At 37.6% G+C, this 23,910-nt stretch overlaps 1 protein-coding gene across 4 annotated transcripts in view; it reads right to left on the bottom strand.

The window, feature by feature from the left end:
• Nucleotides 1–13,047, bottom strand: part of UNC80 (unc-80 homolog, NALCN channel complex subunit) — a 227,977-nt gene extending 214,930 nt beyond the window's left edge. For all 4 annotated transcript variants that reach the window (XM_046019112.1, XM_046019110.1, XM_046019111.1 and 1 more), the window contains exons 1-4: nucleotides 12,884–13,047; nucleotides 11,876–11,924; nucleotides 9,049–9,205; nucleotides 7,638–7,939 (exon numbers count right to left, since the gene is read on the bottom strand). In XM_046019112.1, the coding sequence (XP_045875068.1) occupies nucleotides 7,638–7,939; nucleotides 9,049–9,205; nucleotides 11,876–11,924; nucleotides 12,884–12,975 (600 nt within the window). In that variant the 5' untranslated portion in view covers nucleotides 12,976–13,047. The remainder of the gene's footprint in view (nucleotides 1–7,637; nucleotides 7,940–9,048; nucleotides 9,206–11,875; nucleotides 11,925–12,883) is intronic.
• Nucleotides 13,048–23,910: the final 10,863 nt, after the last annotated feature.

The following is a 23,910-nucleotide window of genomic DNA, read 5'->3' as shown; positions in this document are numbered from 1 at the left end:
CAAAAGCCTGTTTTCTTGATGGCATGAAATTCTAAATATGTCTATGAGTAGTTTAGAGAAATCGAGTTTAAACACTAATATTATTTTAAATTTTAAAGTTGTTTACTTCAAACATACGGATTTTATAAAAACCTCATTGAGGCTTGGATTTTTATTCCTTGCTATTTTGCTAGCACTCTGAGTACTGCCTCTCATAGACTAGGCACTCAATAAATATTTATTGAAGGAATAAGTACATATGCAAATAAGTGCACTAAATTCCTTAGTTATAATAAATACCCAGAATTTTTCACCAAATTAAATTTAGTTGAAAATAATCTATCTGACAGAATTTTTAGATTTATTTCATGTTACATATTTGAGGCAAATTAAAATCAGAGAATCAATGTACCAAAACCTGTTGCACTTCTATACACAGATAATGAAGCAGCAGAAAGAGAAATTAAGAAAACAATCCCATTTATAATTGCACCCAAAATAATCAAGTGCCTAGGAATGAACTTTACCAAAGGATCGAAGAAATCAGTACTCTGAAAACTCTAAAAAACACTAATGAAAGAAATTGAAGAGGACACAAAGAAATGGAAAGATATTCCATGCTCATGGATTGTTAAAATGCCTTTACTATCCAAAGTAATCTAAAGACTTAATACAATACCTATGGTAATACCAACAGCATTTTTCACGGAACTGGAACAAACAATCCTAAAGTCTGTATGGACCACAGACGACCCTGAGGAGCCAAAGCAATCATGAAGAGGAACAACAAAACTGGAGGTATCACAATTCCAGATTTCAAGTTATACTACAAAGCTATTATAATGGAAACAGTATGGTACTGGCACAAAGACACATAAATAAATGGAATAGTATGGAAAACCCAGAATTAAACCCACAATTACATGGTCAATTAATCTTCAACAAAGGAGGAAAGACTATGCAATGGGAAAAAGACAGTCTCTTCAACAAATGGTGCTGGGAAAACTGGACAACAACATGCTGAAGAATGATAGAGGATCACTTTCTTACACTAAAATAAACTCAAAATGGATTAAGGACCAAAATGAATTAAGGATCTGAAACCACCAAAATCCTAAAAGAAAACACTCAGTAATGTCTCTGGCATCAGCCATAACAACATTTTTCTAGATGTGTCTCCTGAGGCAAGGGACATAAAAGCAAAATTAAACTATCAGGACTACATCAAAATAAAAAGTTTCTACACAGTGAAGGAAACAACCAACAAAATTAAAAGACAACCTACTGAATGGGAGAAGATATTTGCAAATAATGTATTGGATAAAACATTAGTATCCAAAACATATAAAGAACTTATAAAACTCAACACCCTGAAAATAAGCAATCCAATTAAATGACAGGCAGAAGACATGAATAGACATTTCTTCAAAGATGACATACAGATGGCCAACAAATATGTGAAAAGACGCTCAACCTCACACACCACCAGGGAAATGTAAATCAAAACCACAATGAGATATCACCTCACACCTGTTAGAATGGCTAAAATCAAAAACACAAGAAAAAAACAAGTGTTGGTGAGGATGTGAAGGAAAATGAACCCTCTCACACTGTTGGTAGGAATGTAAACTTGTGCGGCCACTGTGAAAAACAGTATGAAAATTCCTCAAAACATTAAAACTAGAACTATTCTACGATCCAGTAATCACACTACTGGGTACTTACCCAATCATTCAATCAATCAATAGTTCAAAGGGATACATGTGTCTCTATATTTTTTGCAGTATTATTTACAATAGCTAGATTATGGAAGTAGCCCAAGTATCCATCAATGGATGAGGGGATAAAGAAGATGTGATATAGAGACATGATGGACTATTATTCAGCCACAAAAAAGAGTGGAATCTTCATCAAGATCAAAACCTTTTGCACAGAACCATAAGAAACTATGGACTCTGAAAAACAACCTGAGGGTTTTGAAGGGGCAAGGGTGGGAGGTTGGGGGAACCAGGTGGTGGGTAATAGGGAGGGCACGTATTGCATGGAGCACTGGGTGTTGTGCAAAAACAATGAATACTATTACGCTGAAAAAATAAATTAATTAATTAATTAATTTAAAAAAAAAAAGCGTCTGCACAGCAAAGGAAACAGTCAACAAAACAAAAAGGCAACCCATGGAATGAGAGAAGATATTTGCAAATGACAGTACAGGCAAAAGGTTGATACCCAGGATCTATAAAGAACTCCTCAAACTCAACACACACAAAACAGATAATCATATCAAAAAATGGGCAGAAGATATGAACAGACGCTTCTCCAACGAAGACATACAAATGGCTATCAGACACATGAAAAAATGCTCATCATCACTAGCCATCAGGGAGATTCAAATTAAAACTACATTGAGATACCACATTGCACCAGTTAGAATGGTCAAAATTAGCAAGACAGGAAACAACGTGTGTTGGAGAGGATGTGGAGAAAGGGGAACCCTCTTACACTGTTGGTGGGAATGCAAGTTGGTGCAGCCACTTTGGAGAACAGTGTGGAGATTCCTCAAGAAATTAAAAATAGAGCTTCCCTATGACCCTGCAATTGCACTGCTGGGTATTTACCCAAAAGATACAGATGTAGTGAAAAGAAGAGCCATCTGTACCCCAATGTTTATAGCAGCAATGACACGGTCACCAAACTGTGGAAAGAACCAAGATGCCCTTCAACGGATGAATGGATAAGGAAGATGTGGTCCATATACACGATGGAGTATTATGCCTCCATCAGAAAGGATGAATACCCAACTTTTGTAGCAACATGTGCGGGACTAGAAGAGATTATGCTGAGCGAAATAAGTCAAGCAGAAAGAGTCAAGTATCATATGGTCTCACTTATTTGTGGAGCATAACAAAGAACATGGAGGACATGGGGAGATGGAGAGGAGAGGGAGTTGAGGGAAACTGGAAGGGGAGATGAACCATGAGAGACTATGGACTCTGAAAAACAACTTGAGGGTTTTGAAGGGGCGAGGGGTGGGAGGTTGGGGAACCAGGTGGTTAGTAATAGGGAGGGCACGTATTGCAGGGAGCACTGGGGTGTGGTGCAAGAACAATGAATACTGTTACGCTGAAAATAAATAAATTTAAAAAAAAGCAAAAAAAAACCACCAAAAACAAAAACACCTCAATGAGATATCACACCTATCAGAATGGCTATCATCAAGAAGGCAAGAAACAACAGGTGTTGGTAGGGTTCCAGAGAAAAGGGAACCCTCTTGCACTATTGGTGAGAATGCAAGCTGATGTAACCACTCTGGAAAACAGTATGGAGGTACCTCAAAAAATTAAAATTAGAAATTCCATGTGATCTAGTCATCTTACTACGGGGTATTTACCTAAAGAATACAAAAACACTATTAAAAAATTTTTAAAAATTAAAAAAAAGAGTGGAATCTTGCTGTTTGCGATGACGTGGTTGGAGCTAGAGAATACAGTGCTAAGTGAAATAAGTTAGAGAAAGACAAATACATGATTTCAGTCATGTGGAATTTAAGAAAAAAAATAAATGAACAAAGAAAAAAAGAGAGGGTGAGGCAAACTAAGAAACAGACTTTTAACTATAGAGAACAAACAGATGATTACCAGAGGGGTAGGGGTGGGGCTTAGGGGATGGTGAAATAGGTATAGGGATGAAGGGGTGCACTTGCTGTGATGAGTACTAGGTGATGTATGGAATTGTTGAATCCCTCTCTTGCACACCTGAAATCATGTATGCTAACCATACTGAAATTAAAATAAGAATTTAATTAAAAGAGAAAAATGTGCATTGAAATATACACTGTCTTACAGAAAGATGAGTCATTTATATTAATTTGCTAATTAATGAGCTAATTCATTCAACAAATATTAAGCCTGTAACATTGTCTGTGTAAGTGTTGATAGGCAACTTGAGGGTGTGGTGTCAAGAAAAGGAATGCCAAGTGGGACAAGCACACAGGGGTTGGAGATGACAACTTTGTAGAAAGACCACTCTGAATGGTTATGTGGTTTTCCCCCAGGAGTGAGCAGGTATCTGGGGCAGGGGTAGAAAAAATGGATTTTGGTCATGACTTGGGGTTAACATTTTGAAGGGCAAATGCAAAGGAAGGATAGGGAAAAAGGACATTAATGGTGGTGATGAGGAGCAGTTCACATGTGTATGGTATGGATAGAAAAGTGGAGACAGACAGGGTCTGATAAGCAGCAGGCCAATGGAAGAGTGAAGGCAGTGATTCTCAATCAGGGGCAATTCTCATCCCTTTCCCACCCACTGGGGACACCTAGCAATGTCTGGAGTCATTTGGGCCATCACAGCTCAGAGGGAGGAGTTGCTCCTCGCATGTGGTGAGTAGGGGCCAGAAAAGCTACTGATATCCTACAAGGCACAAGGCAATGAATGTCCCACAAGAAAGAATCATCTGGCCCAAAATACCAACAGTGCCAAGGCTGAGAAACCCTGGTCTAGGGATTGTGTATTCCCTATCTACATTTAAAAAAGCAAACACCTTGCTCAGGAAGAAAAAGCCTTTTGGAGAAATTTATTGACTCATTAATATTTCTTATTCCCTATAGCATCTCGAACAATATTTCCTTCATAGAGATAATGAAATGATGAAATAATAATATGCTAGTAATAACAGCTAATAATAACAGTTTATTAGGATTTAATCACTGTACCATGTTTTAAATGCATTGTCTTTTTCCCTTATAAATTCTCTAATTACTCCTTCATAAATCTTCCAGATTATAAGTAAAACTTGAGGGTCTTGAGCCAGAAACTGTCTCCCCTGGAAGAGGAGGCTCCCTTTCTACTGATAATACGAAATACTAATAACAAAAAAATGCCATCACTAAAAGCAACTCACATTTGTTAAGGCTCTTTTATGTATAATGTTGAGCATTATCACGTCTCATCACAATATCTCATAAAATTATTCGTATGTCCAACTAATACTTGAGGGAAACTGAGGCTTCAGTTTCTAAGCCTCATAGTCACACAGTAGGAAGCAGCAAATGTGTGATTCAAATGCAAGCCTGTTTCCAAAACTCGGACACTCGGTCATGTTTTCTTTTTTTTTTTTTTTTTTAGTTTTCTTTTTTTTTTTCCCTTTTTATTAATTTTTTCAGCGTAACAGTATTCATTCTTTTTGCACAACACCCAGTGCTCCATGCAAAATGTGCCCTCCCCATCACCCACCACCTGTTCCCCCAACCTCCCACCCCTGACCCTTCAAAACCCTCAGGTTGTTTTTCAGAGTCCATAGTCTCTTATGGTTCGCCTCCCCTCCCCAATGTCCATAGCCCGCTCCCCCTCTCCCAATCCCACCTCCCCCCAGCAACCCCGCAACATGGGGGGGTAGGGGGATAGGAGAAGAATAAATGAAACAAGATGGGATTGGGAGGGAGACAAACCATAAATGACTCTTAATCTCGGTCATGTTTTCAAATAAAATTAGAGCCATTCCAGTCACTTCTGCACTTCCACATTTTTTAATCCAGAGGATGTCTGTCCACAGGTAGAAATCTTTATGGGCTCATTATTTAAAGAAAACTTCTTTCCTGTCCTCTCCATTTTGAGGACAATGTACCTACATATAATCACTACTCATAGCCCCTGGTTTATTCAATGAGTCACCTATTAAATACTTATTGAGTACCCCATTTTTGGCAGACACTAGACACTGGAAATACAGTGTGACCTTGACAGGCAATGTCCTTTTGCTCAAGAACTCTGTTCTAGGGGGATAAAGGGCAATAAATATGCAAACAACCACAGAAAACAATTTTGGATACTTGTAAGTGCAAAGAGGGAAAAAAGAAAAAAAGGATAGTCATGTGTTAGTGACACAAAAGTCGTCAGGAAAATTCTTTCTGAGGTGGTAACATTTGAGTTATGAGTAAACTGATGAGACAGATATGGCCATATGAAAATTTAGGGGAGGAGGTAGAGGTTGTTGTTTTAAACAGAAAGAAAAACAAGTGCATTACTTGAAAGCAAAAATGAGTTTGCGGGTGAGCCCCACTGAACTTGGAGGTTAGTGAAGGAGAGAAAGGCTATTGACATGGCAGGAGATGGGGCCAAGAAGACGGGCAGGAGCCTGGACCCGCTAATCCCATAAACCAGGGGATGGTCTAAGTTAATGTTTTTTAGTAAAAAGACTTTTTAAAATGGAAAGTCAAATATTTTAAAGCAGCTATTTAATTTGATTTCACAACATTTGAAATTTTTAGTATGTTTCATGAGCAATGTTACCAGTGCATGCAAAGCATTTTGCTAATTTACAGGTAATTTCAATTCTATTCCTGGCAGCAATGGGAGAGTGTCAAACGAAAGTGAACTTTAACTAAAACTAAAAGGAGTGCAAAGATTCACTTCATTCTCCTAATAGTGATTATTAATGGTCTTACAACCACCTACGTATACATATGTACACACACTCACATACATACATAAATACATATAACTCGAATCGTTTATTAAGATCCTATTATTCTATTAAAGAACACTTGAGCATAACAATTTCTTCTTTTCTCTTAACTTGGCACTCAGAGGGTATACCATAATTTTCATTTACAGAAATAACAAATACATCTTGATTTGTCTCCACATGTGGGAACCTCATTGTGTCCTCACATATATTCACCCTGGGTCAGAGGTATCCACAGCTGTATGCAATGGAGGATCCGAGAAGTTAAGTAATATCACCATGATCACACAGTTAGAAAGTGGTGTGTTTTCACCTAACTTCACATAATTTCAAATCATATTGTCTCTTTCAGACCCAAAGGGTACTTGTCTATAGTTACATTTTAGTACAACTGATTTCCATATCATCCTATGTTTTGTATTTTATGCTTTAAGAAATATTTTGGAAAGCAATTCTCAGCTTGTACCACACTGTCTAGAAGTCCACAGCATAGAAGACATTTAGAACTTCTGCTCTAGACCTGCATTATAACAGACAGCTTACAAGTTACTGTAGAAATACAAAGGAGATAATGACTTAGTCTACATGGGGAGTTTCAGAGGAACAGCTTCATGGAAATGATGACATTGAAGTTGAGGTTTGAGGAATCATCAGATGAATAGAGGGAAGAAAGAGGGCAGAGTGAATGGCAAGGGTATATTCAGGGAACGGCTCCCAGAGCTGGATCATGAAGATGCCAGTAGGGACTGGCAAATGATACATTAAAAGTTCCCTGATCTAGGTCATGATCTCAGGGTCCTGGGATCGAGTCCCACATCGGGCTCTCTGCTCAGGGGAGAGCCTGCTTCCCTTCCTCTCTCGCTGCCTGCCTCTCTTGTGATTTCTCTCTGTCAAATAAATAAAAATAAAATCTTAAAAAAAAAAAGTTCCCTGATCTTATGTGCCATGTTTAATATGCTGGACATGATCTTGGGGTAGAAGGAGAACCTTTGAAGATTTTTAAGTAGATAATGATATGCAGGGAACTGTGTTTTGAAATCATAATCAGTGGTTTGATAATAGAAATAAATCTCTCCATGTCTTGGCTTGCCACAAAATCTTACAAGACATGGACAATCAAATATGGAAATATGGAAACACCATTTGAAGCCCACCTCACCTCTATCCCCCCTCAGCCTAACACCAGCCCTCTCCTTACCTTGATCCTGTGTACCAGCGGAGCAAAGAGAAACACAAAGAGCTCCACAGTGGCCATGGAGTTCTGGAAGATCTTCCTTCGGTTGTTCTCTTCTTCATCGTTGGAGCTGCTTTGACAAGGCTGCCCTGGCGAGCCCTGGTTTTCTACCTGGTGGATGAATGCACTGCTGCTGCCACCCCAGCTGGAGCCACGGTCTGTGCCCCCAAACCGTTCACTGTTGCAGTCCTGGGGGGCCTCTAGGAGCATCCAGTGAAGGGTATGAAGTAGCTTTGTCTCAGCAACACCCAGTTTATCTTGGTGGCCTGCATGGGGACAATCACATAGCCAAGTTAAGACAAACTCTGCTACCAGAACAATGGATATCAACTTTGGGTATGGAAAGAACATCCTTGCTTTGCTCTGCAGCTTGATTTCCTGGGAGACACTAGCATTTCTCTATACTTCTTACATCCATGGCTGGAAGGGCTCATTCTTTTTCTTTTTTTTTTAAGATTTGTTTATTTATTTGTTTGTTTATTTGAGAGAGAATAAAAGCAAGAGCTCACAGAGGGAGAGGGAGAAGCAAACTCTCCACTGAGCAAGGAGGCAGATGCAAAGCTCAATCCTAGGACCCTGGGATCATGACCTGAGCCAAAGGCAGACGCTTAACTGACTGAGTCACCCAGGAGCCCCTGGAAGGGCTCAGGGATCATTCTTGTTTTAGGGCTTCCTAACTGTTTATAATCTCTGCAGAATAACATAGTGTCGTAGGAAGAGAAACTGCACACATCCCCTCTCTTCAGGCAGATACCCATATATATCTCCAAATAGGCAGTGTGGTGGTTAAGAATCCAGGCTCCGAAGATAGCAACTACTTTACTTTACACAGGGTGACCAAGAAACCCCTCTCTAAAGGTAATTTTTGTGCAGAGACCCAAAAAGGGCAAAGAACTGGATGGAAAACAGCACATGCGCGAACATGGAGTGGATGTTAGGACGTGTTGCCACGTGAGAAAAGCAATTTCAAGAGAATCTTTTAAAAAGGAAGCGTGTCTATGTACATGCATACACATACATAGAGTACTACAAAGTGCAAGAGGTCGCTTTAGGATTTGAGAGGCCCAAAGAGAAATCGGATTGGTACTCATCTCAGAGAGGTGATAGGCTTCAGCTTCCCTGTAATGTTTTAATGCTTAAAAGGAAAATATATTCACGTATTACTTGTAAAATTCAAGATTTAAGAATAAGAGTGCCACTTCCTTCATTGGTAAGATGGAGATCATAGTGGTACCTACATGAGAGGGCATTTATGAGAACTGAATGAGATCACGTGTTCAACGCCTAGAAAAAGAGTAAGTAACCCAGTAAATGTCGTCAGCATGACTGTTGACAATTACATGCCATGGAGAAGGAATGAGGAAGAAGAACCAACCTAACTTGTTCCTGTTTGAAAGCAGGGTTGCAGTGCAGTGCAGGACGTGAGGCAAAGCAGCTTGCACCAGCTCCCATCTCGAAATGCTCTGGATGGCTTCAGAGAGGGCTGGAGAAAGGCCATGCAGCTTGTTCTCTACCAACACACGTTCAAAGGACTGTGGATGCCAAAAAAGAAGAAAAAAAATGTGTAAAATAAGGAATCGGAGATTCTGTCTGACGAGAAACTGGAGATCAAAGTGCTATACCAAGATGCAAATCACTGCATCAAGTTTTTTGAAGTGCACTCACATTGCATTTCATGTTGATGTACAATGGGTCCTGATCATTTCTTTTTAACCATTTTTAGGTTTTTGATTTAAAATATAGGACTTGAATTATTAAGTGATTTTTATTTTCACCAAAACTAGTGTCATCTAAAAAAAGAGCACAACACCACATTTAACTCATGTAATATGTTATAAAATGCTGCTTTGGCATCCAAAGGGGCTGTCACATTTGCAGAACACAATGAAATGTCTTTTGTGAAAGGGTCTTGAGGACAGAATTTGTTTTGATGTGGTCCAACAAGTGTTAAATACGATACAACTCTTTCAAGAAATCTGATTTGGGGGTCTCGGAATTATTCCATGTCCTAAGCAATAATCTGGCACAAGACATTTCCTTGCCTAATGCCTGTAACTATAAAGATACTTCATATACCTCTGAATAAAAGATGGAAGGAAGGGCAAGGAGAATGATGGGACATAAGCCATAGTTTTGCTGGTTTATTAAATCTTTCTTGGCCAGGGATACTTTCAGAAAGTGAAACATCACAGAACAAATTTGACCTACTTCCAGTTTTTGTTGTTGTTATTTGAATGGTGGGGGGATATCGCTATAAGGGATTAGGGAAAGTATAGCTTCCAAATATTAAAATAAATTTAATAAATATTTGACTTACATGAATTGAACCTGATTGCTACCTGGTTACCCATGTAACCAGGAAAACTGTGGAAATATGCTATAGAGTGATCATAATACAGGTTCCAAATATTCAAGCTGTATTATTGGTACTATTAGGATACCAGAGAAACAGACATGACTTAATAGAGAGATTCTCCGAAGAAAATGAGTTACTTTTTGACTAAAAAAAGAAAAATAAGAAATCCATCTTCATAACGAAAAGCATGGTGAGGTTTTGGTAAGGGGTGTAAAAAGATAATGGTTTTTTGTTTTTGGTTTTTTTTTTCTAAACTGAATAAAGACATACCCAAATGATTTTTAAATTTTCAGCCCTCAGGTATCTAAGTATTCATTAAGCAAATGGTGAGTATGTTGGGCATTAAAAGATTATAAAGAATTTACAGTCTTGTTGAATACATTTTAGAGGATGAGTTGTATATTTTATAATAGGGTGCTCTGGGTACTTAATGTCATTTCCTTCTTAAATGTCACTAATATAGCTCTTATTATTTTTTAAACCCTGAAAACTGCTTTCTACATTTTTATTTCTCTGTGACTTAGTTGTTTGATATTGTATGACTACATTAAAAATGCCAAATCTTTGCCAAGGACAGGGAAAATTCAGGATTATTTTAAGTTAGTATAATTGTAAGCATGATTTATGGAAGACTCAGTGATTTCTTAAGTGTCAAATTACTCTAATTTGAGCTCAGTACAACAACAAATTCCATTAAAAGGTCCTTATTAAAAGATGATATTTTAAAAATATCTCTGTGGCAACTTTGAAGGGCAGGAGATACAACAAAACAAATTCCTATTTGAATGTGTGTACCTGCATGCACATTTAAGACTCTCTAGTTGGCTTTCATTTTTAAGGGCCCTAACACATTTCAGATGTGTTTCAGAACCCCTCACTATGTAGTCATCTGCGTAGTCATTTGCAAATTTTCATGGCAATGCCTAAATGGTTAGGTTTCCACCTTTAGGTTATGATATATGAAATGTGAAGATCCTTATTTGGGCTCCAAATTCTAATGAAATTTATGAAAAGTTTATCCCGTTTTTGCTTCATGATTTCATGTTTTTTATTTTTGATGTGATTTGGACCTTTTTAAGGATATATGATTCCCTTAGGCTCTCAGGACAAGTGCACTCTATAAGATATACATATTAGTAGCATTATTCTCATAATTATTTTATATCATCTATTTTCAGACTTGCACAAAACATGCAAGACATCAAGTTCAGAACTGTATATGACTGTGAGTCGTTCGTAGGCCCTCATCTCATTAACTTCCACCATAACAGTCTCAATTTTGTTGAGGAAGGAATGGACTTCTTATATTTGTCCTGCAAGGCCCTTCACCACCTGGTTCTCTGTAATCTCTCCACCCTTTCTTCTACTGCTCTACTCCTATCCACTCAGGGATAAAGTGCTTTAGACTTGCTGTTCCCCTTTACTCTTCCCTTACCTGTTCCTCCCTCCCTATTTTCACAGTTTTCTCTAACAGTCACATTAGCAGGTAAGACTTACCTATCCGCTGCTCTTAACACGGAATCCACTCCCTCCCCCAATCCCAAGCTGCCAGGGCCCCCAGTCTCCTTTCTTTCTTCATTTTCTCCATAGTGCTTATCATTATCTGGCTTATTATGTATTTTACTTATTTGTGAGTGACTTGACTTCCTCCCACTAGAATGCAAACTCTGTATTTTGATTATTGCTCCATCCCATCATTTAGAATCTTGCCTAACACATAGAAGGTGCTCAATAATATTTGCTAAATGAATTAATCTATACAGTCAGTTTAATTTAATGCCTTTCTTTGGGTTGAAATGACCATACAGAATACGGAAACAATCATTAAATGTTGAATATCACATACCACACATGAGGCTTCATATTGCTTTCCCAGTTTAGGCCTCAAAAATGCACTGAAAAATTAATAGAGATAGTGGTTATGAGTAAAATTATTAGCATCTTTATGAAATATTTTTTCAACGGATAAGATACAGTGCTACATAACTCAAATTTCATGCCTCCCTATAGCTTGTTAATGAGCAGGTGTTGAACAGCTGACGACATTTGCTTTTACATGTGTAATTACATACATGAAAGAGATGTGAATCTCCACATTTTCTGTATCCACTCTTATTCTGAAGACTTTTTCCTAATCAGATTCCAAACTGCCAATGGTCAGGAGTGGTGTATTGCTCATGTGTATAATTATATCAAAAACTAAAAATGAACAGTTTGTGGGTTGTGATTTCCAGAACCTAATTTCTTATCTGATAAATTTACAAAATAATAATAATAACAATAACAAGATAATAATAATAATGGAAATCTTGTTTCTTGTTTATTAGAATAGGTTTCAGAGATCCTTCCAAGAAAAAAAAAAATGCTTATCAAAAATCATCTTCCTCAGGGTCTTGAACCAGGAAGACTATATTGGCTGAATCCGAGCAAAAATGGTTAACAAGTGGGCATAGCCGATATTCGCCAAACAGGAGCTGGAAAAACAACAGGTCACCGGCCTGGAATTACAGCAGGAGACGGAGCGGAAATCGGACGCAAGAGCACAACCAGTCATAATTACCTTCCCTAGTTCCCCGCCCCCTCTTCCTAGGTTTTCTGCCCTCCCACCCCCTAAATAATGTATATATTTATTCAACTGCCAAATCTGCTTGTCGACAAACTTCACGGAAATATTTTTTTAAATGCGTGTTTTTAAGCAGGTGCAGAGGGCTTGCTTTCCAGCCCCAGAGAGGGAGCTGCAGGCTGTGGCGCGGCCTCAGCAGCAGTGGCGGCAGCGGCAGCGGCGGCGACCCAGGCGGCCCCAGGAGCGTCCCCAGCCCAGGGTGGCCCGCGGCGTGCCCTCTGCGCCCCTCACCTGGTTTGCCGCCACAGGAAGGTCTGGATGGGCAGGGGGATGCCGCGGCCGCTGTCTTGCTCCTGGCCCTCGGAGCTCTTCCTCTTCACCATGATGGTGGCTCCTGGGAGTCCTACTGCAGGACCCAGCTCTGGCTCCTCGCTAGCCGCCGCCGCCTCCTCCTCCTCCTCCCGCTGCTCTCCCCAACTCTCATCCCCTCCTTCCCCGAGGCTGAGCCGGCTCTCTCCGCCCTGATCCCCCGTCCCTCTCCCCTTCCCCCGCCCCTCCCCGCCCGTGGAACATGGCTGCGGGAGGAGGGGAGGGCTGGAGGAGCGGCGGAGCGAGGAGGGGGGCGCTCGGAGGAGCTGTCCGCCTCGCCGCCCCCGCGCCCGCTCCTTGCTTTCAGTACCTCCCACTGTGGACAGCAGCCCGCGCGGGCGGGCCGGGCGGCAGAGCAGAGCTGGCGACAGGGTGAGCTGCAGCGGGATGGTCAAAAAGGTCCACACACCGCATTGCACGCTGATCCCCTCCCGCCTCTTCTACCCCCAAGGATGCGGCTTCCTTCCCTGCGAGCTGCACCCCAGGAGTGTCCCCTGTCCTGCTTCCCAACCTCAGCATCCGAAGTATTGTCACGGTCTGGGGAGGAGGAGCTTTGGGAAACCGCAGAACAGTCACTAACCCTGGCATCATTCGCACGTCTAGCAAGGAGGTCAGGAGTCCACCCTTGGGTTTTAGCAGAAGGAGCACATGAAAATTATTAGAAGTGTAAACAAGGAAGAGAGCAAGCTTGGCAAGACAGAGAAGGCTTGAAAGTTTTCTAATGTGAGAGAATTTATTTAAAAATGGTAACCACAAGAATTTTACTTTATTTTGCTAAAGCAGGAATATCCACAAACTAACCGATTGTGGGTATCAGTTAATTATAACTTGAGAAAGAACATTTGAATCATGCTTTTAGGAAATGCTGTTTATTATAGTCCATGAATGTACTTGGGCGATCCTGTTCATCCCATCCGTATCTGCCATTTTCCTTCAGCTGTCATCGTCAAATGTCTGTATAATTGATAGGTGGTTTAGTGTTAGGCTCTTAGGTGTTTCATCTAGCATCAAAACAAGTAGGGATGGGGTTGAAGCAGTTTGGAGTAGAAACCCATTGCTGTGAACCCAACTACCTGAAAACAAACAAATACAGTCACACACCTGTTTGAACAAAGATATTGATGTAATAACACATGGAATAGAGAAGGAGACTCTAGGACCAGATCTCACGACATAGAACTATCTCTTGTATAATCAACTATTTACTCTTTTACTCCATATAGAGAGAATTATGTAGTGTATATTGGTATTTTCAGTCACGAAATTAAAATATCCATTTAATTTCTTGAAGTAATATTTAATAGGAATTTTGAAACAAGGAAAGACATCTTCTAAATACAATTTATTCAATACATATTTATTGAGTCCATTTTATATGCCAAGAAGCATGCTATATAGATGGCTGTTCTTAGGGAACTCACAGCATTGAAAAGAATATAGACATGTACAGAAAAGGGTGCCATGGGAAACATGACACAGATTCACTTATAAACAAAGGGACAAGGCAGAAAACATGGTCTGGAATTTGATGGAAAAAATGTTTTATATGGCAAGCTACAAAGTTTGGATAAGAAGACTTTAAGTAGGGCAGTAAAAACCTTTGTTTCCATTTTAGGGCAATTGATATGACTGGGATGTAGAGGTCGTTTTAAATAAACAAGCATTGTAGATGGGAACTTCAGTCTGAACTTTAGAGAAATATTTCATTAGATGCTGAACAAGGCCATGCCAGCAGAACTGGAAATAATGAGACAAATTTGAATAATATTGCAGAGGTTTAATTTAGTAAGATTCGATAACCAAGTGGGTATGGGGAAAGAAAAATATACAGTGGTTAAGAGCTTAGATCTTGAGCCAGACAGTTTTGTCCCTAGAACTACCTTGTCCTAGATCTAATACCCTGGGAAAGGTTCTTGGCCAAGGTCTCCAAATAATCATACCTTTCCCATGGAGTTGTGTGAGGACTAAATGTTAATACTTGTAAAAAAAATATTTAAGAGAGTCCCTAATCTATACTAAGACTTCAATAAAAAAAACAAGCAAAGCTCTAGGTTTTCTGATTTGAGCAACTGAGTAAATGATGATCTCATTCAAAGACAGAAAAAGTTGATGGGGAGAATTATCTTCTTATTTTAGGTCTGTCTATAGGAGCATTAATGAGTTTTCCTTAAATCTCTATTGGAAATGTTAATGGATATCATGAAGAGACAGCTAGGAATATGGATATGAAGTTCAGAAGAGCTAGCTGGTAGGATAGATCAATTTCTGTGGTTAACATTGTAAAAAAAGTAATTGAAACTATGGAAATAGTTAAAGTAATCCAGGAAAATATATGGAAAGAGAAAATAAAAATCCCAATTTACAAATCTAGGGGACATCAAGTTCTGTCTATTGCCACAAAGGATGTTGTTGAGAGTTGATAGCATAGAATAGGGTAGTAGGATAGGCAGAGTTCTAAGATAGTGCCCAAGATTCCCATCCCTGGCTTATATATATACCTTCTAGCAATTAATCAGATACTTATCCAGGTGCTGCTGTGAAAGGATATATATAAAGCTTCAGGTTTTAAAAATTATTAATAAGCTTTATTTCTTTTCTTTTTTTTTTAAAGATTTATTTATTTATTTATTTGACAGAGAGACCCTGAGATCATGACCTGAGCTGAAGGCAGAGACTTAACCCACTGAGCCACCCAGGTGCCCCTTAATAAGATTTCTTTCTTTTTTTTTTTTTTTAAAGATTTTATTTATTTATTTGACAAAGATCACAAGTAGGCAGAGAAGCAGGCAGAGAGAGAGGGGGGAAGCAGGCTCCCTGCCAAGCAGAGAGCCCGATGCGGGGCTTGATCTCAGGACCCTGAGATCATGGCCTGAGCTGAAGGCAGAGGCTTTAACCACTGAGCCACCCAGGCGCCCCTAAGCTTTATTTCTTAAAGCAGTTTTAGGTTTACAGAAAAATTAAACCAAAAATACAGATAGTTCTCATCTATTCTCTCTCTTCCAGTCCAGTTCATTCTATTATTATTTTTTAAAGTTTTATTTATTTATTTTAGAGAGAGAAAAAGAGAAGGGGGTTGGGGGAGGGGGCCTACAGAGATAGAGAATGTTAAGCAGACTCCTTGCTGAGTGTGGAGCCCAGTGAAGGGCTTGATCCCACAACACTGAGTTCATGACCTGGGCCGAAATCAAGAGTCAGACACTTAACCAGCTGATCTACCCAGGTGCCCCTAGTTTTTTGTATTATTAACAAACTTACATTTGTGTGGTACATTTGTTATTACTGGTGAGCCAATATTGACATATTAACTAAATCCATAAAGTTCACTTTATCTATTGTACTGTTATACAATATTTATACAATATTTTGCCAAATAATGTCACACATTCATCATTATGAATCATACAGAATATTTTCATGCCCTAAAAAAATCCTCTATGTTCTACCTATCCTCCCTCCCTGATGCCTGGCAAACACTAATCTTTTTACAGTCTCTATAGTTTTACCTTTTCCAAAATGTCATATAGTTGAAATCATATAGTATATAGACTTTCCAGATTGGTTTCTTTCACTTAGTAAAATGTCTTTAATTTTCCTTTATGTGTTTTTGTGGATAAGAAATGATAGCTCATTTCTTATTGCTGATCAATGTTTCATTGTATAGATGTACCATAGTGTATTTATCTGTTCATCTAATGAAGACCATCTCAGTTGCTTTCAATTTTTGGCAATTATGAATAAAGATGTTTTAAACATTTCATGTGCAGGTTTTGGTGTGGATATAAGTTTTTAATTCTTTTGTATAAATACCCAGGAACACAATTTCTGGATTGTGTTTTAAGACTATGATTAGCTTTGTAAGGTCTGTCAAATTACCTTCCAAAATGGTTGTACCACAGAATTAAAAAAAAAGAGAGAGATGTGAACATATTTATGGTCCAGAATTAAAGAGTCCTGGAAGAAGAAAATGTTGAGGGTATTTGAGAGAGGGGATAATAAATTAAAAGTTTCTGGAGGATACTATATCTGACACACAGAAGGATTAATCACTCTTTGGTGAAGGAATAATTTCTAAGATGGGAGACAAAAAGGGAGAACAGTAGAGGTTAAATCAGCAGAAAAGGAAGGATAACCGTATGAGACAGTTCAGGCATAGGTAAACTGTGAAGTAATTAGTAAGGTCATTTTTTTTTAAAGTTTTGTTTGTCCATTCATCTGTTGATGGACATCTAGGTTCTTTCCATAGTTTGGCTATTGTAGACATTGCTGCTATAAACATTCGGGTACACGTGCCCCTTCGGATCACTATGTTTGTATCTTTAGGGTAAATACCCAGTAGTGCAATTGCTGGGTCATAGGGTTTGATGGGGGAGGAATAGGGCATTTGTCAGAAAAATATTAATAGATAACATAATTGAATACTTGTTATATGTCAAGTTCTGTTTTAAATATATCAGTCAATTGATCCAAAAAACTCTGCAATCAACATTTTAAGAAGAGAAAACTGAGACACATGAAGGTTACATAACTTGCCTAAAGTTATACAGGAAGTAATGAAAGAAATGGCGGGGTCAACTTCAAACTTATGCCCCAAGTTCTTAGTATAATACTGAGTGTTGTACAGTTATGAGGGTTTGGAAAAAGTGTTATGAGTCATGTAAGTAAGAACTGCTCAAGGACATATGGAAGAATTACCCTGTTGATGATAAAAGATGAAGAAGAGCTAATGGTCCTTTTCAACCCCAAATGCCCTTACAGCATTGAGTCATCTAGAAGCAGAAGAAATCTATAATAAGCACTTGTTAAGATCAGTATTCAGAATCATATTTTAGTGGAGAATCAAGATTGCCATGACAGCTTACAATCATTGAAAGCCTGAATTTTTTTTTTTTTTTTTTTTTTTTTTTTGGTGGGGGGCCTTTGGGAAGAAACCTGTCCTCCTCAAATGCTTTCATGTATTTCTTTTTCAATTCAGATAAACACTATTGGAGGAAAGCTAAGAACTGGGTTAATCTGGTCAATGACACCATCACAGCTAATAAACCAACTCCATTGTAATCACTGCATGATATTATCTCACCATACAAGACTGAATCGGATGAGGAGCTTTCCCAAAGATGGTACCTAGTGATGGAGTGGCCTTGGGCAGTAGAGAAAGTGGCTACTGGGTTTTAGAAAGCATGGGAAAGGGAATTGCAAAAAGATCCAGACAGATTTAGCTAAATGTATGTCAGCTTTAAAGGTTGCCCTCTTTTAAATGAAAGAGTGAATTTTGATAGTGACCAGATGTTGAGTTGTCAGGTGAATATACAAATAAACATTCCTGGCAGATAGGCTGAACAGAGAAGAACTCTAACTGGGTCTTGGAAAAGATTCCTTCAGTAAGCAGAATCCAGAATACTGTGTAAGTACATGAGAACTAGTAGAAATAAAAACATTCATAGTAATTAATAAAAACAGTTTTTGACAAGAGCCCACCATTCACCTCTGGCAACCTTTCAGAATTAAATGTGAAGCATGATTGCTGTTATCTTATATTTGTCACTAAGGAGTGTATGCTGAATACACTGATGCTGTAATTTTGGAGTTTTAGAGGAAAGGCCGAACTTTAAGGTCACTCCCATTATGCAAGAATGGATATACCCAGTGTGTCTTGGACATCCATAGTCCAAATAGCTCACCTCTTTAAGGATGGCACCTCCTAGTGGTCTCTCAGTGGGTAGAACAAAGCTCCAAATGCCCCAGTCCATGCTCATTTAAGCTCCTTACTCTGGTTGGCAAGGGTTCTCATGATCTGACTGAACTTCATATAGCTCTTCCTCCTTCACTTTGCTCCAGATACACTGGCCCTTCAAGTACCCTGATTTTTTGGTTTTCTTCCATATCTGTATGAGGCTGGCACTTTTTCACTCTTCAGGTCTCAGCTCAGATATAAACTCCTCTTATAGGATTGTTTATTAACCTGCCTAAAATCATCCTCCTTATCCTCTTTCAGAATGTTCTACTATAATCTTCTGGTTTTTACTTCATAAAACCCATTATTTTCTGAATGTCATACTTACATGTTTTAAGGTTTGTCTGCTCAGTCTAGAGAATAGCAAAAGAATCTGTAAGATATCCAGGGGTAAATATAACAAAAACATTTAATACCTTTGTAGAAAAAATACTTTAAATTGTTTAAAGGCATAAAGACTTACAAAAATACCATTGTTCCTAGGTAGGAGGACTCATTTTCATAAAGATATATTGCTATTCTTTAAATCCAATGTTTTTTCAGGATTTTTCATAAAACCTTAAAAAAAGCTGTTCCTAAAATCCATATAGAAGAACAATGAGTCAAGAATAGCCAAGATGGATCTGAAAAAGAAGGAAAAGGTTGAGGAATTATAAGACTATATAGTAATTGAGGCAATGTGATTGATAACAACATGGGGATAGAAAAATTAACCAGTAAAATAGAATAAAAAATTCAAAAGACGAAATACAAAGAAATCATATGTGATACGGTAGAATGTGTTGTTTCTACTCAGAAAAAAAGTAAATTGAGATTCTTTCCTGAACCCTACCAAAAAATAAATTATTCAAGATGAGTTAAAGACCTAAATGTGAAAAGCAAATTAAAGCTAAAAAAAACCCAAACAAATAGTTCTGATACCCTGTTTTTTTAATAAACACTTTGAGTCTTGCTTGAGAAAGACTCAAAAAGTTAAAGATATGTATGGAAACAGAAAACTTAAATATATTAAATATTTTCTGCAGTGAGAGACTCAAAAAATAAAAATATACATCCTAAGATGAGAAAAGATACTTGCAGTGCATTCAGTAAACAAAAGATTAGAATCCAGATTAGATTAAGTTTACTAAAAATAAAAATCAATAAGTCAGGACAAAAATTTGAAAAATGAGAACATGCTTAAATCTCATCAATAATCACATCAATATGCTCAATCTCATCAATAATTTGGGAAAGTGCAAATAAAAAACTTAATTCCTCTCCAAATCCATAATATTAAAGAAAAAAAAGCTTTAAAATCTGATAAATTTAGCTAATGCAATAAGACAATAAAAGGGAAATGAAAGCTATACAGACTGAGGAAATAAAGTTTGGTTCACAAATGACAGGATCATCTATGGAGAAAGTTCAAAAGTATTGACAATAAATCTTCCTGAAGCTAATATGTGATTATAGCAAGTTTCAGGATTCCACAGTTAATATAACAAAAGTCAATTGTTTTTCTACATACCAGCAGTCAACAAGTGGAACTAGAAATTAAAAACACAACACAAATTATATTAGCACCCCTAAAATAAAATGTTTAGGTATGAATCTAAAAAATATTTATGTGCAACATCTGTATGAGGAAAACTACAGAACTTTGATGAATGAAATCAAAGAACTAAATAAATAGGGAGATGCTACATGTTCATGTGTAGGAAGATTCCATATTATCAAGATGACAGTTCTTCCTAACTTCATCTATGAAGTCAATGCCATCCCAATCAAAATCTCAGCAGTTATTTTTTGGATATTACCAGACTGATTCTATAGTTTATACAGAAAGGCAAAAGTCCCAGAATAGCCAATAAAATATTGGAGAAGAACAAAGTTAGAGGATTGACACTACCCAATTTTAAGATTTACTAGGACAGTAACCGGGACAATGTGGTATTGGTGAAAAAATAGACAAATAGTTTAATGGAAAAGAATAGAGTCTAGAAATAGACCCACATAAATATAGTCACTGATCTTTGACAAAAGAGCAAAGGCAATAAAATGGATCAAAGATAATCTTTTTAGCAAATGGTTCTAGGGCAACTAGACATGCACATGCAAAAAAAAAAAAAAAAGATCTAGACAGTGACCTTATACCCTTCATAAAAATTAACCCAAAGTGGATCATAGACCTGAATATAAAATGCAAAGGTATAAAACTCCTAGAAGATAGTAGGGAAAACCTAGATGACCATGGGTATGGCAATAACTTTTTAGATACAACACCAGAGGCACAATCCATGAAAGAAAACAATGGATAAACTCTACTTCATTAAAATTAAAAACTGCTTTGTAAATGACAATGTCAGGACAATGAGAAGATGAGCCAGACTGGGAAAATATATTTGCAAAAGGGATATCCAATTAAGGACAGTCCAAAACATAAAAAGAACCCTTGAAACTCAGAAATAAGAAAACAAACAACCCAATTAATAATAAAAAAAAAATGGCCAAGGACCTTAAGAGAAACCTCACCAAAGAAGATAGACAGATAGAAAATAAGCATATTAAAAGCACTTTAGAAACCACATAGTGTTTCCTCAAAAAGTTAGAACTACTCTATGATCTAGTAATTACACTACTGGTATTTATCCCCAAAATACAAAGATACTAATTCAAAAGGATACATGCACCCCTACATTTACTGCAGCATTTACAATAGCCAAATTATGGAAATAGCCCAAGGTCCATCAATTGATGAAGAGACAAAGATGTGGTGTATATGTACAATAGAATATATTCAGCCACAGAAAAGAATGAAATCTTGACATTTGCAACAACATGGATGGAGCTACAGTGTATAATGTTAAGTGAAATCAGTCAGAAAGACAAATACCATATGATTTCACTCATCTGTAGAATTTTAGAAACAAAACAAATGAACAAAAAGAGAGAGACACAATCCAAGAAATAGATTTTTAACTATAGAGGACAAACAGATGGCTACCAGAAGGAAGGTGAATGGGGGAGGGAGGATGGGTGAAATAGATGATGGGGATTAAAGAGTACACTTACTGTGATGAGCACTGAGTATTCTGTAGAATTCCTGAGTCACTATATTGTACATTTGAACCTAGTATCACACTGTATATTAACTATGTTGAATTAAACATTTAAAAAAACGTAATAAAGATGCTTACTTTATATGTTACCATGGAAGCTCAAAACAATAGTGAATTGTCAACATATATCTTTTAGAACGGCCAAAATTTGGAACACTGTCAACACTAAATGCTGATGAGGGTGTGGAACTAGAGAAACTCTCATTTTCTGCTGGTGGAAATGCAAAATGGCCCAACAGCTTTGGAAGATAATCTGGCAGTTTCTTACAAAACTAACATACTCTTACCATATGATTCAGCAGTTTTGTGTGTTGACACATACCCAAGTGAACACATACCCAAATTTCCAAATTTATGTCTGCACAAAAACGTCTGCATGTGCCTATTAATAACAGCCTTTTTCATAACTTCCTAAGCCTGGAAACAATGAAAACATTTTTTAATAACTGAATGGATAATCAAGCTATGCTACAAAGGACAAAGGAATATTATTCAGCACTAAAAAGAAACAAGTTATGAAGCCATGAAAAGATATGGAAGAAACTTACATGCATATTACAGAGTGGAAGAAGCAAGTCTGAAAAGGTTATATTCTATATGATTCCAACTATTTGATGTTCTGAGTAAAGCAAACTATGAAGACAATAAAAAGATCAGTGGCTACTTGGTATTGAGGAGGGGTGACAGATGAATACGTGGAAATAGAGGATTTTGTAGAGCAGTGAAAATATTTTGTATTATACTATAAATGATGAATCCAAGTTATTGTATATTTGTGCAACCTATATAATGTACAACAAGAGTGAACCATAGGTAAGATATAGATTTTAGGTGATTATGATAGCTCAATGTAGGTTCATCAATTGTAACAAATGTAGCACTCTGATGGAGATATTAATTATGGCGCAGTGTGGGGACATGTGTGTGGGGGTGAGAGATATGGGAGAGATCTCTGAAACTTCTTCTCAATTTTTATGTAAAGCTAAAACTGTTCGAACCATAAGAGACTATGGACTCTGAAAAACAACCTGAGGGTTTTGAAGGGTCAGGGGTGGGAGGTTGGGGGAACAGGTGGTGGGTAATAGGGAGGGCACGTTTTACATGGAGCACTGGGTGTTGTGCAAAAACAATGAATACTGTTACGCTGAAAAAAATAAATAAAATGAAAAATAAATAAATAAATAAATAAAATCTTAAAAAAAAAGTCTGATAATATCAAGGGTTTTTAAGAATATGTAGAACTTCCATGATTTTGAAGACTACTTTGGCAATATCTAGTAAAACTGAAATATGTGCACCCTCAATCCAACAATTCCCTAAGTAGACCCTGGAGGACTTATCACATATGTGCATAAAAGGATAAAAACATCACTCATCACACTAACATTTTAGCAATGAATTCTAAACATGTTATGCACATCTGTATACAGGAGAATGGAATAATGACCTCAGACACATTCATATAATAAAATAATGTATAGCACTTAATATGTATGACTTATAGCTTCATGTATCAGCACAAGAAAATTTCCAAAATGTAGTGTTGAGTGAACAAAATGACTTCCAGAATGAGCTCATGATATAATGCCATTTATTTTAAAAGCTTAACATATGCAAAACAGTGCTATATATTTTATGCATACACAGGCATAATTATTTAGTGAAAATATTTTCAGCTATTATCTTGACCTGAGCTCCACAGAAAGCAGGGCTTGAAACCATGGCTTGTGTGTTTCTTCTTCTTAGGGAATGCAATCCAAGGAGATAGAAGTGAACTAAACATAGATAAGGTGGAGGAGACAAATCTAAAAAGATGGTATATTGCAAAACTGACTACTAATTTGTATCAAATGCAATAGATTACTTGATTTGCAAGAGGTCCTCTGAGAACCTGCTTCTCAAAATAACTGCTTCTCAGAAGTGTTTCTGCAGAAGTAAGGGAGAAGAATTTATATGGAGGTTGGGTTTGCTCTGTGGGGTATTTGTCCCTCCACACTCCCTGGACATACACATGTGAGGTCAGAGAAGATCCTACAGCATCTTGTACCTCAGTACCAACAGGGATTCCTGGGACATTAGTAGTACATGTAGCAAGAGTATCAGGCAAGGTGAACTTG

This window comes from Meles meles, chromosome 9, assembly GCF_922984935.1.
Source record: "Meles meles chromosome 9, mMelMel3.1 paternal haplotype, whole genome shotgun sequence".
In the NCBI taxonomy this organism is placed as follows: domain Eukaryota; kingdom Metazoa; phylum Chordata; class Mammalia; order Carnivora; family Mustelidae; genus Meles; species Meles meles.
This window is presented reverse-complemented; position numbering and strand designations above follow the sequence as displayed.